General features: G+C 30.7%; 1 protein-coding gene across 1 annotated transcript; it reads left to right on the top strand.

Moving 5' to 3' along the window:
• The first annotated feature begins 2,655 nt into the window (after positions 1-2,655).
• LOC112024162 (serine carboxypeptidase-like 29) lies at positions 2,656-16,393 on the top strand. Its single transcript, XM_065760872.1, has 12 exons — positions 2,656-2,986; positions 3,419-3,526; positions 7,922-8,046; positions 9,704-9,848; positions 9,947-10,039; positions 10,808-10,869; positions 10,950-11,216; positions 12,406-12,552; positions 12,941-13,074; positions 15,218-15,313; positions 15,674-15,779; positions 15,963-16,393. Exons 1-12 carry the CDS (start codon positions 2,704-2,706, stop codon positions 16,110-16,112), a joined length of 1,716 nt encoding a protein of 571 aa, XP_065616944.1. The 5' UTR covers positions 2,656-2,703; the 3' UTR covers positions 16,113-16,393.
• Positions 16,394-18,231: the final 1,838 nt, after the last annotated feature.

Here is an 18,231-nt window from a genome sequence, read left to right as displayed (position 1 = left end):
AAATAAATAAATAAAAAAGCAAAAAAAAAATTTAATTAAATAAGTGGACATGTCTTAAGTTTTTATTTGTAGAGTATATTGTAGAGTAGGAAAAGTGGAATAGAAGATTTGGACCCAAAAAATAGGGGATATCTTTTATCCCACTTTTCCTACTCCACTCTATGCTTCACGAATAAAAATGTGGCAAGTGTTGAATTATTTAATTAAACACCCTAATTTTTTGCCTTTTACTCATTTTTTTTTAAATTTTTTTTGCCTTTTTGCCTTTTACTCATTTAAGTTCTCTAAATAAAATAAATAAATAGAACAAGAGTAATGCTACACACACAAACTATTTTACAACATTTTTAGAAATTGTTAATGTGGCTTTAGCATTTTCCAAATAGTTATTACTTTATTGGTAAGTAGTTATTACTTTATTGGTAAGTAAAAATGTGATGTTAGTAATTGACCCAAATTAAAACTAGTAATTATTTGTCACATCAATAGTTATGTTGTAAAATAGTTTTTAACTGTAACATTACTCATAAAATAAAAAAGTTGTGGTTGTGGACTGGTGGTGCTGGGAATGTGATGGTTTTTTTTTTTTTTGTTTATTTATTTTATTTAGATAGTTTAAATAAGTAAAAGGAAAAAAAATTAGGGTGTTTAATTAAAGGATAAACTACATATTTGGTCCCTATCCTTTACACCATATGACTGGTGGTGCTGGGAATGTGATGGTTTTTTTATTTTATTTTATTTAGATATTTTAAATAAGTAAAAGGAAAAAAAATTAGGGTGTTTAATTAAAGGATAAAATACATATTTGGTCCCTATCATTTACACCATATGACTGGTGGTGCTGGGAATGTGATGGTTTTTTTTTTGTTTATTTATTTTATTTAGATAGTTTAAAAACTTTAAATAAGTAAAAGGAAAAAAAATTAGGGTGTTTAATTAAAGGATAAACTACATATTTGGTCTATTTCTTTTACACCATATTTTAATTTGGTCCATAACCTTTCAGTGTCGTGTCAATTTAGTCTCTGTCGTTATATCTTGGATGAAAATTGCTAACATGACAAATAATCAAAATAAAATTTTAGTTTATTCTCACATCAATGAAAGCTAAATTTTTTATTTTAGCCATTAAGTATGTCATCAATTTTCATCCAAAAGATAATGGCAGTGACTAAATTGACACGATACTGAAAGGTTAGGGACCAAATTAACACAATTGAAAAGTTAAGGATCAAATTGAAATATAGTGTATAGGATAGGGACGAAAAACGTAGTTTACCCTTAATTAAATAATTTAATTTTTATCACATTTTTATTTGTGGAGCATAAAGTAGATCTGAAAAAGTTAGGTAGATAATTTGGATCCAAAATTTGTGAAGCATTGAGTGGGGTAAAAAAAGAGGGACTGAAGATTGGACAACAAAACCAGCCAAACTTTGCTTGTTGCTGTCAGCAAATTAAAAAAAAAAAAAAAAATCAAAGTCAACATCATGGGAACACGTTTGGTTTGGTAATTATAGGTAAAATAAATACATTATCTCTCCTCTTATATGATAAATATTGTTCTTATTACTCTCTCAAAAAAAAAAAAAAATTTTCTCATTAATTATGATATTTTGTTAACAGATGTTGTAAAGACGCTCGTTTAAGAAATACTTTTATAAATTTTTTATGGTAAAGAAAAAAAAAAGATTCTGCTGACAAGAACAAAAATAATATATAAATGGTTCCCATGACGTTGACTTTGTTTGTTTTGCTAACAACGACAAGCAAAGCCTAGCTGGTTTTTGCAGGAAAAATCTTGAGTCCCTTTTTTTTTTTACCTCACTTGTGCTTCACAAATTTTGGGTATAAATATTCTATTCCACTTTTTTTACTTTGTTTTATATTTCACAAATAAAAAATATGACAAGTGTCAAAATATTTAATAAATCACCCTAATTTTTTGCCTTTTACTTTACTTATTTAAATTATCTAAATAAAATAAATAAATAAAAAGATTAAATTTTGTAAAGACATTGTGTAAAATCTATATTTTATCCACCTATGTTTTACACCCCACCCCATCCTTACCAAATTCAAACTCATAAATAAAACAATAGTAATGTTACACACAAACTATTTTATAACATTTTTACAAATTATTGATATGACTTTAGCATTTTCTAAATAGTTATTAGTAAATAGTAAGTAAAAAAATGTGATGTTAGTAGTAGGTCTAGATTAAAACTAGCAAAAATTTACTATATCAATAGTTTTGTTGTAAGATAGTTTATGATAGTAGCATTATTCATTAAAAAAAAAAAAAAAGTCGTGGTGGAAATGTGTTGGACAAAAAACTAGGGTGTTTAATTAAATAATTGGACACTTGCCACATTTTTATTTGCGGAGCACAAAATGGACCCAAAATTTGTGGAGCATTGGGTGGAGGAAGAGGAAGAAAAGTGGGAGAGAAATTTGCCGACAAAGCCAGCCAGGCTTGCTTGTTGTTGTCAGCAAAACAAAGAAAGTGAACATCGTAGTAACCATTTATATATCATTCTACATATACTCCTAAGTCCTACCCAATACCCACATACTCAACCAGCCAGGCTCTGCTTGTCGTTGTCAGTAAAACAAACAAAGTCAACATCATGGTAACTATTTATATAGCATTCTACTCCTGCCCAATACCCACATCATCAACCCCCATGCAAAGAAATGAGCAATCCAAGAGGACCCTTTGGTTTTGTTAACAAAATCTTGACCATCTTCATATACGTCTATCTGGGCATCACTATTGCAACGTCTTCTACACACCCTCTTGTCCAACAACGACTGGACAAGGTTCTACAACTCCCAGGACAGAACTTTAACGTGAGCTTTGCACACTATGCTGGTTACATAACAGTCAATGAAGATGCTGGGAGAGCTCTTTTCTATTGGTTCATTGAGGCTACTAAGGATCCTGACTCAAAGCCTCTTGTTCTTTGGCTTAATGGAGGTCAAACTTCAATATTATAATTCATTCCCTGTTCCTAGTTGTTATTGTTATCGTTATAAATTATTTTGTTTTTGACGTTCTTTTTAAATTAACACATGGTTATTCTTTTATTGTTTAAATTATTCTATACTATTAGATTGATGAGTTAGAACAGTATGTGATAGTAAGAAGTCTTTATTTCTAAAATGATTCTCTATCTTGATGCTTTTTTTTTTTTTTGGGATGATGAAGGAGGGATTTTACAAACAACACAATATAGAATTATCTAACTTGATCTGAAAAAAAAAAAAAAAAAAAAAAATTTTTTTTTTTTTTTTTTTTTTTGTGACCCTCTTGTCTCTTGAGAACTTATAGCTCGTCTACTTTTCTAATTGCTATTGATATAGTACAATCTTTTGAAATAAGTTCTTGACCAAAGACTAATTTCTTTAGGGCCTGGATGTTCATCCATTGCTTATGGGGAGGCAGAGGAAATTGGCCCTTTTCACATTAAGCCTGATGGGAAGACCCTTTATTTGAACCCATACTCTTGGAATAAAGGTAAGAAACATCTACTATTTTGTCAAATTTTCAAAACTCTTTGTCTATAACAAATATTTAAGCAAAAAAACAAGTAGCCAATAACCGAATGCAGATGAGCTAGTGGGTCTTGAACCCACAACCACAATCTCACTCTCTCCACCTTGCTGTTACAAGGGGGAGGAAGTTCCATGTGAGTTGATATACAATGGCATGGGGATCGATACACACTCACACACTATTTTCTTATTCATTTTTTATCTTGGCTATTAAGTGATGCTAAAGATTTCTTAAAAAATGAATGAATTACATAAAAAAAAGTCTGAACCCTGAATTGGAGATATTTGCAACTAGCTGAAGCATGACTGTTATGGATTGGAATTAGCGCATCTTTTTACTCAGTTACATGTAAGCCACATCCTACAGACTAAATATCTGAATTATATTTATAGCCCCCTATGAGAGAGAGAGAGAGAGAGAGATAAAAGAAATTTGGTTGTCATTCCTGCACTTCATTTGAGACAGATATCATATGATTAATGTAATGTATTAGTAATATGCATCCAAGACGGGCGGAGCCAGGGGAGGTTTTGGGGGGTGGGGGGAATTGACCCGACTCTTCTAAAAGTTTCTTCACTCTACCTGTGTATCATGCCAAAAGTTTGCTTCTTTTCCCCACCTAAAATAGAAAAGAACAAAACACACTCCACGTCCACGCTAACAACTACAAATTATCACTAGAAAATAAAAAGCAACAAAACACTCATTGACACTATTGATAGCATATCTCTTTGACTTTTATTTTGACCCATTTACCTTTATACCATTCTTACTAAGTAAAATTGTTTTATTTTGTTATTAATACTAATTAAAAATTTTAAATTAATTGCATTTTTAATATTGTCTTTTAATTTTGCTCCCCTAAACTTAAATTCTGGCTCCGCCACTAATCCAATACAAGCAGAGCAATAGGTCAAATAAACACACATTACCTAGTTTATAAGGGTAGCTATGCATGAAATAAGTTTAGGGTCCGTCTGAAAATTGAAAACACTGTAGCAAAATAATTTTGAAATATGTAAATAGTATCGTGGGACCCATTTTTAATGAAAAAGTTGCTGAAAAATGAAGTTTGTGGGTTCCGTGAACAGTGCACGAGACCCACTGGACTGTTCACACAAAAAAAAATCAACAATCACGGCTCAAAAAAAAAAAAAAAAAAAGAAAAAAGGCAAACGCAGGACATGGGAAGAGAAAACGCGCTTCCAAACAATCACTTAATATCTTCCCACTGAAAATGAGCTTATTCTTCTCCAGGGTGTAGCTAGAAATTTTTGATTGGGGGCCAACATATAATACTAATTTATTAGATTATAAAAACTTTCATAAACATGTACAAACATATAAATCTATAACATATAACTTAGTATCCTTCATAGAATATAAGTTACCAAATTGTCTATCAAAGTGAGTAAAAAACATTTCAATTGCACTAATAAAGTATTCAAAGACATGAATGATGCAAAACTTTAACAAACACAAGAATACATTTACAATAAAAATAAATGTGAGAAAAAAAAACATTCTCTATAACTACTAGATCAATTGGACAATTTTTTAAGTGCATCATTAGACTAGCTCAAATATTTGAAGAGGGGAGGGGGCGAGTCCCATTTTTGTAGGCTAATAATTAAAATGTTAAATATTTATATATAGTATTAAAATATTTTTAAAATTTTTGGGGGCCATGGCCCCCACTCATACCTGTAGCTCCACCCCTGTCCTTCACCTTCTCAAATTGAACAATTCTCACACCTTCGAGCATATCCACTTTCCTAGAGAAATCGATTGTGCAATATAGGGGGAGAGGAACAACTGCACATTTAATGAAGTGCAGGTATCAGTTATTGAACTAAATTTTTTGTTTTCGAGATCATTGTTTGAGCGGCCTTGCACTCTTGGCACTACTGATATGCATTCGAATGTAGATTTTATACCCTCATTTAGAATGTAAGTTTTTAAAAGAGCTTTGTACACATCTTGTGTACATGAGATTTCTCCCCGCACATCATTATAAGTCAATTAACTATAAATAAATAATATTTATGGCAGGTGAAATAATATATGAAGTTTATTTGTAGATAAATTACCAATCAATATATATATATATATATATAGGCAAAACTGAGAAAAAAAATCTAATTAGATTTCAAATTGAAATTCAATTAGAGTCTAATTTTACACAATGTGTCCCATCTAATTTAAGTTTTTAAAATTTTGTGCCAAGTTAATTAATTCAGTGTAAAAATTAGAATTCAATTAGAGTTTAATTTTGTGCTACGTGTCTCATCTAATGTAAGTTTTTAAATTTTTGTGCCAAGTGAGTTAATTAGATGTAGAAAATACAATCTATTACTAACTAGGTAATTTATAAATAAATAAATAAATAAATATATATATACACACACACACACACACACACACACATAGGTAAAGCTAAGAGAAAATCCAATTAGATTTCAAATTGGAATTTAATTAGAGTCTAATTTTATGTCATGTGTCCCCTCTAATTTAAATTTTTAAATTTTTGTGCTAAGTTAATTAATTCAGTGTAACAATTAGAATTCAATTAGAGTTTAATTTTGCACCACATGTCTCATTTAATGTAAAATTTTTAATTTTTGTGCCAAGTGAGTTAATTCAATGTAGAAAATACAATCCTTTACTATTGAATTTTAATTAGATTCAAAACTGAATTTTACTTTTGTTAGCTTTCCATAAAAATTAAATTGTTTAGATTTTTGCTATAACTTTTTCTTTGAATTAATGAGCATTTTTTTTTTATACTATTTCTATTCAAATATTTTTTATGCCAAGATTTGGAATGTAACAAATTGTAATTGAGCTGAACAATCCCATTCACCTATCCCCATTCAATTTAGGTGGGAAAATTCTTAGGTAGTCCCAGAATAGAGTGAAATGGTGCTCCCTCCTCTCACATTCATGGTAGACCCCATCATGAATTTAATGAGCGAACCCCATCATGAATGTGAGAGGAGGGAGAACTATTTTCCATGCTCCGGGAGTACCTAAGAATTACTCATTTAGGAGATACTATTGGACCAATTTATTCTTTTTATTTTGTGTTGTATTTAGTAGAATTTTACGAACAGTGATTGTGAATTGATATTGTATATGTAGTTCCAATAGTGATTTTCAAAATTATATACATAGTGAGCGTTTGGTTTCCGCGTTCGGCGTCTGCGTCTTTCTTGTTTCGCGTTTTGCCTCTTTTTTTTTTTTTAGGCCGCTTATGTTGACTTTAGCGGCAAAATTTACTTTTGTGAACAGTGCATGCACTGTTCACGTAATAAAAAATATTAAAAATGGGTCCCACAATACTATTCACACATTTAAAAATTATTTTGCTACAGTGTTTTCAGTTTTCAGTTTCAGTAACAATAAGCTCAATCCAAACGGACCCATAATAGTAGTATAATGAGAAACTTGGCAGAACCAATATTATGAAAATTGCAAGAAAAAACTATTTTAGTATCTCCAAATGTTCTGGTTGAACTAATATCCTATATGTTTTAAATTTCTTGTAGATTCTAAATTTGATTTCAATTAAGGTCTAATATTGTGCCACGTGTCTAATTTAAGATTTTTAATTTTTGTGCCAAGTTAATTAATTATTCATTGAAAAAAAACAAAGAGTCCAATATTAAGTGAACCATCTATAAAACCAATCATACACTTAAACTAATCTATTTTATTATTATTTATAAATACATATGATTTAAACCACCTTTTAAGGTTGATCTTGGTATAATATGTGACATTTTGTGGACTATGTAACGTGCTAGAAGCACTATTTGAGTAGCTGATAGTTTCGTTTTAGTACTTACGAAAATTATAAATATTTTTATTGACCAAATTGTACTTATATACATGTTAATTCAAATCAAAATCCATCCCTAAAGTTGTATGATAGAATATTATGCCAATAAAAAATTACATGAAATTATCATGGTTTAAGTTAAATACAGTTAAAAGAGGTTTTAAAAAAAAAAATACAACCTAAAAGTATTAAAACTACTATAAACTAAACATATGATCTGCAAATCTTAGTGAATGTAGAATTGTAGCCGCAAATAGTGCGGGTTACATGCTAGTTTAAATAATTATATGAATTTTTTGAGAAACACGGATTGTTAGGCATATATTCTTCTTTCCTTAAAGACTCTTTCTTTTGTTCATCTTCTACTTATGAGGACCTAATTGGTTGATTATTACAACTTGCTGGCATGACTATTGTTTCCATGTTGCTCTTTTGTGCTTTACATTTTCTGGAATGATAAGATCACATCAAGGTATTCCTTATGGTTTACTCATACTACTGTTACCCTTCTGCAGTTGCCAATCTTATATTTCTTGATTCCCCTGTTGGAGTTGGTTTTTCTTATTCGAAAAATTCCTCCGATGTCCTGAATAATAAAAAAAAAAAAAAAAAAACTATTTTAGTACCTCCAAATGTTCTGGTTGAACTAATATCCTATCAATATATATATATATATATATAAGTAAAGACTTCATAAGGAAGAGCATGAAACTCTACCATGTGGCGCACCCTATGAAGTGAATTGAAATACTCTTAAGCCACATGAGATATCAGAACAAATTAATTATTGACTTTTTGTTTTATTTGGTTCAATGTTTTAAGACTTTTCTAATTAAAAAATAAATATTTTTTTTGTATCATTTGGTTCTATGTTTCAAGACTTTTCATCCCTCACACATACACACATACACACAAAACTCTTTGCATTTTCATTCATTATTTTCACCTCTTGCACTTCTACCCTTTATATATACCTACCCATAGCCCTTCATGTCATTCCATATCAAATACACACAGTTAAAAAATTATTTCATTTACATTCAATCTTTTGGCGGCACCTACCTAGCTCTAACATTGTTTGTTTTATTTAATCTTACCCCGCTTGATTTGGATACAACCAAGGAAGGAGGGCTTGTATTTTATATTGAGTGACAATGGTGATTATGATTTTGATGTCAAAGTCGGATGTTGTGGATTTGTGGGTTTTGTAAATGATGTGGTTAACCGTGACTGTTTGGGGCGTGTTTTTTATTTTAGAATTAAGGAGAAAGAGAGAGACACATTCTATATCAACTTTTATTCTATAATTTTTCTCCAAAGTTTTTTTGTTCTTCTCATTACTTCAATTGAATAATTATAATGGATATGTCTATGCAATTTATAGTTGTTATTTTTCATGATTAACTCATTACTAATAAGGTTCTATAACAATTATGCTATGATATATATACAATATTCTCCAAAACTATCTTATATAAAAAATTACAATATTATCTGTGCATCGCACGGGTAACTTACTAGTATGTTTTAAATTTCTTGTAAATTCCAAATTTGATTTCAATTAAGGTCTAATATTGTGCCATGTGCCTAATTTAAGATTTTAAATTTTTGTGCTAAGTTAATTAATTATTCATTGAATAAAAAAAAAATCCAATATTAAGTGAACCATCTATAAAACCAATCATACACTTAATCTAATCTTTTCATTATTATTTATAAATACCTATGATTTAAACCACCTTAAGGTTGATCTTGGGATAATATGTGACATTTTATGGACTATGTAACATGCTAGAAGCACTATTTGGGTAACTAATGAGTTTTGTTTTAGTACCTACAAAAATGATAAATATTTTTATTGACCAAATTGTAATTATATACATGTTAATTCAGATCAAAATCCATCCCTAAAGTTGTATGATAGAATATTATGCCAATAAAAAATTACATGAAATTATCATGGTTTAAGTTAAATACAGTTAAAAGAGGCTTAAAAAAAAAATACAACCTAAAAATATTAAAACTACTATAAACTAAACATATGATCTGCAAATCTTAGTGAATGTAGAATTGTAGCCACAAATAGTGCGGGTTACATGCTAGTTTAAATAATTATATGAATTTATTTGAGAAACACGGATTGTTAGGCATATATGCTTCTTTCCTTAAAGACTCTTTCTTTTGTTCATCTTCTACTTATGAGGACCTAATTGGTTGATTATTACAACTTGCTGGCATGACTATTGTTTCCATGTTGCTCCTTTGTGCTTTACATTTTCTGGAATGATAAAATCACATCAAGGTATTCCTTATGGTTTACTCAAACTACTTTTGCCCTTCTGCAGTTGCCAATCTTATATTTCTTGATTCCCCTGTTGGAGTTGGTTTTTTCTTATTCAAAAAATTCCTCCGATGTGCTGAATAATGGAGATAAAAGAACTGGTATTGCTTGGACCATTTTAATTTGGTGCTTCTGCTTTGAACAGTTTATTATTGTCGCTAGCTTTTGTTCCTTAAATTCATCATTTTCTGGTTTGCAGCCGAGGACTCTCTAGCATTTTTATTGAAGTGGTTTGAGCGCTTTCCTCAGTTCAAAGGAAGGGACTTTTATATTACAGGAGAGAGCTATGCAGGTTGTGTTCAATCTTTGTATGTAGTTCTAAAGTAATGGCAATGTTTTTGTTCTACACTGTTCAATAGATGACACTAAAATGCCTCTGTAGCTCTTTTATTCCAGCTACATGATATATGGGCCTTTTTCAAGAATCACTTATTTTTGGGTCAAAATTAGGGACAACGAATTATTGGTATGTGTCACGTTATTCTGTGTTGCTGAATATGAATATTTTATACAAGTATCTTGGTTCTGCTGATTCTTTACAACCCTCATGAAGTAGATGCCATGAGTTCGGATCCTGTTGTTTAATACAGGAAAAGGAAAAACTTATCCTAATAATCAAAGGATACAAACATAGTGTTTGTCATAATACAAGGTAGGACATACAAAGACTTTTCACCTACCACCCATCTGAAAGAAATTTTAAGGATAAATCCCTTACATTGACCAGATTTTATATAATACTGCTTAGTTCATAAAAAATGGTATCATTGTTGTAAAAAAATTACAGAGTAATATATTATGCTCATAATGTGGAATTATTTTAGTAATTTCATCATTAATCTGACCTTGCTAGCCTCCACATCCATCCCATTGTATAAGATTATTTTATATCATTGAAATTGTAGCAATGTAAAACAAGGGAAGTAGCTCTTTGTTCATTAGTTTGACTAAGTGCTGAAGAGGTTTGTCATATTTTATTTTCTGCATTTATATTTATAACTTCTTTTGATGGCTAAGGAGGTTGTGTATTATGGTTTAATAACTGAAATCTGTGTTTCAGGACATTATGTTCCTCAACTAAGCCAAGCCATTGTAAGGTACAAGATATATGGCATAGACTCTGTTCTTTGCTATAGCTAAAGTTCCTGATTTGTTATGTATTATGTTGACAATTAAAACATCAAAGTCTATTTGTTATGCAGGTTGGAAATGCTCTAACTGACGATCACCATGACCACTTGGGTGTTTTCCAGTTTTTGTGGACTACTGGTTTAATTTCTGATCAAACATACAGGCAGCTGAACCTTCTCTGTGCTTTTCAGCCATTTCTTAACGTCTCAGAAGCATGTTATAATATTTTAGTCGTTGCTAGTACAGAACTTGGAAACATTGACCAATATAGCATCTTCACTCCCCCCTGCCCTGCTAACGTAAGCCAGTCAAATCGGCTGAAGAAAAGAATGAATCATGTGAGTTATGCTAAACCATCAATATATATATATATATATGGATTTTAGTAACAGGCATATATATGAGTAAAACTATTTTAAGAAATTTATTACGAGAAAGTGAAAAAATGACTAACTTTTTTAGTAGTTATTTTAATTGTTCGTAAAAAATTTATTAAAATGAATGATTAACCGAACCCTCTATATATATATATATAAATGTTAACGAGTGTCCTTAAGGTACTGGTTAATAATCCATTTAAAGAATATTTTTATGGAAAATGAAAAAAAAAAAGTAATTAATATTTTGACAGTTTTTTTCATTTCACATAAAAGTGATATGAAAACTTTTCTAAAATGAATTATTAATAAGTGCCCTAAAGGCACTCGTTAGCATGACTCATATATATATATATATATATATGATTTTACTAATGTGTGCCCTTAGGGCACACATTAATTTCCATTTTTTATATATATATATATATATATATGGATTTTAGTAACAGGCATATATTAGTAAAACTATTCTAGGAAATTTATCATGAGAAAGTGAAAAAGTGACTGACATTTTTAGCAGTTATTTTAATTTTTTGTAAAAAGTTTATCAAAATGAATGATTAATGTATGCGTAGTATCATCTTTGAATGGTTAAACTTTTCTTTCAATCCTTGAAGATTTCTTGACTTTGTCTTTTGTTCTTCAACTTATTTAAATGGATTAAATCAAATATGTTTACAACGGTAATCTAAACTTACTTTGCAATGCTTCAATGACCGAGAAAGCATTCTTGCTAAAAAAATTAAATATATGGCTATAGATAGTAAAAATTGAAAATAGTAATATAATATTATTTTGGTCATCTATTATCTATGTCCTTGCATTTCTTTTCTGTGCCAAATCGATGCACATACCCGCCATCGTCAAAGAGTAGTGTATAGATTCTCTGCCATATTCAGAGTTTGGAATTATCAAGACCTAGATCAAACTTCTCCTATTTTTGGTTCTAGAGCTATGTTAACTTATTTAATCAGCTTTGGCCCCAATAGTCACCAAATCTAATATGAAATTGAATACACACACACACACACACATATATATATATATATATTTTTTTTTTTTTGCTTTTCTGAAGAGATTTTTCATGATGCCTCTGAAATAGCTGAAATGCTTGGTTAGATGGTTAATGATATGTAATGTCATCTGATAGATGGTTGGTTACATCGGTATGAAGTATGATCCTTGCACCGCGGATCACGCAGTTGTTTACTTCAATTTACCTTCGGTACAAAAGGCACTTCATGTTGATCCAGCTCGTGCACCATCTCCATGGTCAACCTGCAGGTATATAGCTCTTTGAAGATTAATGCTTAGAGCATCTATATTGGTGGAGCTATAAATTTAGTTATTTGACATCACAAAAAGTTACTTTATTTATTTTACCTTCTTATTTTACAAAACACCCAACATCAGTAGTTTTATTTTAACTTTTTAACACAATAAAATAATACAAATAACACAATAAAATAATATATTTACTACAATAAACAACAATTATTGCAAAAAAAAAAAAAAAATTCAATAGTCACCAAATCTAATATGAAATTGAATACACACACACATAGATATATATATATATATATATATTTTTTTTTTTTGCTTTTCTGAAGAGATTTTTCATGATGCCTCTGAAATAGCTGAAATGCTTGGTTAGATGGTTAATGATATGTAATGTCATCTGATAGATGGTTGGTTACATCGGTATGAAGTATGATCCTTGCACCGCGGATCACGCAGTTGTTTACTTCAATTTACCTTCGGTGCAAAAGGCACTTCATGTTGATCCAGCTCGTGCACCATCTCCATGGTCAACCTGCAGGTATATAGCTCTTTGAAGATTAATGCTTAGAGCATCTATATTGGTGGAGCTATAAATTTAGTTATTTGACATCACAAAAAGTTACTTTATTTATTTTACCTTCTTATTTTACAAAACACCCAACATCAGTAGTTTTATTTTAACTTTTTAACACAATAAAATAATACAAATAACACAATAAAATAATATATTTACTACAATAAACAACAATTATTGCAAAAAAAAAAAAAAAAACTCCACACAAACTGATTAATGACACAAACCACGAGAAAACGTCTGTAGCTCAAGTTCTAATTGCATTGCTAACTATAGGTGGGTGAATAATAATTTGGCCATAAGAAAATGTCTGTAGCTCAAGTATTCCTTTTGGTTAATTGGAATTTCCTGGTGAAGGTATCCCCACAAATGTGCAGGTGGCAGTCCCAAATGATTTTAAGCAACATTCTTATATTCACTAATATGAATGTTAAGTTTTGATTGAGTTACAATGTCCTCTCAAAAAAAAAAAAAAGATTGAGTTACAATGATTTAGAACATGCATAATGCAAGCAAAGGGATGGGGAAGGTAAGGGAGGAGGTAGAGAATCGAGCCATTAACTAATATCTTTAATTAACTTTTTTTTAATTAATTTTTAGTTATAATTTTTTTAAGTGAGTTTCAACATATAGTATCTGCTCATAATGATAGCTCTTTATCATCAGATTAAGACACCAATCAGTTTTTGGTGTAAGCGGAAATTGAACCCCAGATCTCTTATACAACAATCAGAAACTTTACCAGTTGAGCTAACTAAAACCCACTTTTAGTTTTAGTTTTAGTTTCCTTTAGAAGATTCATTCAAATTTTTTTTTTTTTAAAGATAAAACAAAGGTATAGTACATTGTATTTCCCTCTTAAACTCATCCATATTGAATTTAATTCTTCTTAAAAATAATAGACCATTTGTATTTTATTGGTCATGTAAACAAGTATTTGAATTTAATTAAAAACCTAATGTACTACAATTAAGTTACCGTCCTTAAGAAGTTTTGTCATTTCCCATGATATTCCCTTACACTTTATAGCCACCAAAAAGACTCTTCTCATTACTAGTGTTCTCTCTTCAATTTTAATTTATTAATTTTTCCTTACGATGCTCTCACATAGTCACATTTTTTTTTTTGATACACCACAGTCACATTTTAATTAACTCTTCTGGCTCTTAACAAAGAGTTTTCTTATTTTAATATTTAAGCAAATCTTGAGAGGTATAAAATTCTTTTCTTCTTTTTCATTGATATTTAAGTTTAATTTCTATTTATATATGAATTATGACTTACTTTGGATTTCTTCAAAAAATAATAATTAATGCATGAATACACACACACATATGTATGTATGTATATATTGTACTTTGAATTTTTCTTAAATTACAAATCAATATGATAGTTTTACCTTTGCCCTCCAAACAAAAATTCTTGGTTCTGCCCATGCTAACATTACCGTAATCTAAGATTATGATTGGAATGTAATTTAATAAACCAACAACTTTAATATCACATTAAGGCAATGTGACTACATGAATCTAAAATTACAAAAACGTAGCATTGCACCTTGATGTAACATTAAGCGAACCAAACGCACCCTTTAGCTTATTAGCCTGCCTGTGACTTATTAAATTGAGTGAGGAGGTCATGCATCTTTGTTTTAGACTTGTAGTTAATACACCCAGGTGTGGATATTAGTATATACCTGAGTATACACTGCCTAGTATGATGTGATGTCTTCATATTTTTAACTAAAACTTGATGTCATCAGCTCCTCATTCTATATACGAGTCATTCAAATTTTATGTAACTTACCATACTAAGCATCTTAAAAGGTGATATGCTGGAAGTTTTAATTTTTATTTTATTTTATTTAGATATTACTCTTTAAAAGAAATTGATTTTTTGATGTCACTTGTGGCAATTGTAGTAGCTTGCATCTGTTCCGTGCGCCACATATTATGTTTAATTTATGAGTTTTTTCTCCCTAAAGAACTCGATATAAATCTTCTTCTTGCGATCTTCTATGTACATAAGTTCTGTGTACTTTGATAACCTTGACTGAAGTGATAGAAAGATGGAAGTCCTCATAATTTTTACTTATGTTGTTTTGTAGCGAATTGGTAAATACTAACTGGAAGGATTCTCCTCAGACAATGCTGGACGTTTACCATGAGCTGATTCATTCAGGACTGCGTATATGGATGCTCAGGTTCCTGTTGACATCTAAGCATATTTTTCACATACATTTACTGCCTGTAGTATTGCTTTCATGTGTAATGAACATTTGCATTGACCTGTACCTGCCAAAAATCACATGCATTTGCTTCCTTGTTAATTACTGGTATCAAAGCTAGGAAGCACTCTGCAAAAATTCACATGCACGTCTAATGGAAAAATTGTAAAAATAAAAATTGATTTCTAAAATTAAATTGAACTATAAAATTGTTTCATGCTTCCTGCATCATGCTGGTTCTGCTGGCAAATGGTTGTTTTTTTTTTTTTTTTCCAAGTGATTTCAGAAAAACTTCTGGTAATGATCCAAGTTTTATTCATCTTTCCTGTATAACAGTGGTGACACAGATAGCGTAATCCCAGTTACAGCGACCCGGATGAGTATAGATGCTCTTAAGCTTGCGACTTTGAGACCTTGGCGTGCCTGGTATGATGATGGACAGGTACATAAAGTTAACCATTTTCTTCTCCAAACTTTGTTGTTGTTATTATATGCTTCTCTCTTGATATAAAAATAATCTGTTTTTCAATTATAGACTACTTGCTTCTTCTCTATAATGTACCCAATAAGTAAATTTACCACATATGGCATTAGACACTAGAAATTAAGAAAATTTGTTGAACAGGTGGGTGGATGGACTCAAGACTATGCTGGGCTTACCTATGTAACAGTCCGGGGAGCAGGACATGAAGTTCCTTTGCATAAGCCCAAACTAGCTTTGGCACTCATTAAAGCCTTCTTGTCAGGGAACTCAACGAAACTGGCCAGTGCATGATGTAGTCCCCCTTTTTCCTGTAGCTTGTTCCAGGAATAAGAAGGAAAGATTACTTTTCCTTGTGTCCACTGTATCCAGCTAACATTGTTTCAGAATGTACAGTAAGTCGATTCAGGGACAACAAATTGCACAACTGCTAAGTTGGTATGTTGTGATTTGTGTACAATAAAAGTAGTGTCAACTATTTTTTGTACAATAAAAGTGGTTTCAACAAGGGTGTATGTTATTTGCTGGCATTGGTAACATCACAAAGTTGGAATTCCCATCATGTCAAAACATCATTGGCGGATTACATTTTTTTCGATAACTATTCTGCTGAATAAACTCTCCCTTTTCTAGCGTATATTAAAAAAAAAAAAAAAACTGTGTTATTTCCTTTATCTAGCTCCCTCTAACACCAGACTTCATTCTCTCTAAAACTACCACATGTGTAATTTAACAAAAAGATACACAAATACAATGTGCACTGAATGTAAATTGTGCACTCTCTAAACCTATTTTTCCCCTCCAATAAATAATTTGAGAAAGAGTGGGAGGATGAAATCTATAAGCGTAATCCCAAACTCGCCCCAGAAGGGAGCACTTCACTTTACTTTAGTCCTAATTGTCTTTTAGTATAAGATGTAGTGCAGGAGCACTTGAGAGTAAAAAAAGTGTAGTTCTCCAAGTGCTTGGATCTTCGTCTAAAATTTTGTTGAAAATTTTAGGGATATAGTTGAGAAGATTTCTTTTTAAGTTTTTAGGATGGAAAGCTAAATTGCTTCTAAAGTTCTAATGAATGAAGTCATATTTGCCAAACTGTTCTGGAGAATAATGAATAATCCTAAAGTCTGAGGAACAACTACTGTAAAAATCAATTTGTTTTCACTGTCAAGTTAAAGGCTTCTAACTCTTGGGGATGGAAAGGGCATTATGTCTCACTGAAACACAATCTTGACAAGCGCTAAATGGCGTGTGAGAAATACACAAATCACCACATGTCATACCAACTCATCAGTGTTAAAAAATGGATTGGCATGCTTCTCAAAGGGGCTAACTTACAAAATGAATTCATTTTGAACTCAAGAAGTTGATCTTAGTGGGTTGATATGGAATCTTCGAATTCAAGAAGTGAATCCAAAATTGGCTCAAAGTAGTGAGTCAATATGCAGTCCCCAAATTTGAGAAGTAAATCCCTTTGGTAAGCAACTGGACACTTTCTATACTGTAATACCTTATATTTGCATTGTTTATGTAATGTATGTGTAGTGACCCAAAAGGCCACGTGAACAGATGTCCTATCAGTTTTTAATATTTAAAATTTTCTTCTATATATATATATATATATATATTTACTTATCTATTTATTTATTTAACTTCGTATTGAGTGGTAAAGCAATCAGCTACAAGAGAGGAATTAGAAGCATTAGAATTTTCAACATTGTTCATCAAGTCTGTAACTATTTTAGCATTCAATTCAACTTCTAGATCATTAATCCGTAGGTTTAATCATGTATTTAAACCTACAGATTAATGTTCTAGAAGTTGAATTTGATGCTAAAGTAGTTGCAAAACAAATGAACAATGTTGAAAATTCTAACACTACTAATTCCCCTCTTGTGGTTGATTTGCAGGCTCTTGATTTCCCAAGTTCCTCAAGTTAAGGTGACTCACTGCCATGGTTAATATTATTCTCTTCCCTAAAAGAGTACTTTTGAAATTTAATCTCAACCAAATACTCCTGAATAAGTAGGGAAAAAAAATGTCTAATGCTTCCACAATCCACATGCATCATTATGCAAACCATAATTGAAGCACTTGCCGATGGGGCCTTCATGATGGATATTCATATTGCAATGAATCATTGATGTCTGATATACATTACTCATCATTTGGTTGCCTGTAGAGAGGAAATGAAAACTTGAAATCTTATAGCATCTTATTGAATTTCTCTTGTTTGAGTTTAGCTTTTGGGTAAATTGCAACACTCTTCTTTGTTGTTCTACTAAATTACACTCAAATGTTTTATGGAATGCAATGTTATTATATTAATGAAATGTTCTATTAAAAAAATGCTTACTCAAAGTACCCTTAAAGTTTGTGGATGCATAATAGACATCTCATCATCACTAGGTGAGCC

This window comes from Quercus suber, unplaced genomic scaffold (genome assembly GCF_002906115.3).
Source record: "Quercus suber isolate HL8 unplaced genomic scaffold, Cork oak 2.0 scaffold_385, whole genome shotgun sequence".
Lineage (NCBI taxonomy): Eukaryota > Viridiplantae > Streptophyta > Magnoliopsida > Fagales > Fagaceae > Quercus > Quercus suber.
Note: the sequence above shows the minus strand (reverse complement) of the source record. Positions and strands in the feature narration are given on the sequence as shown.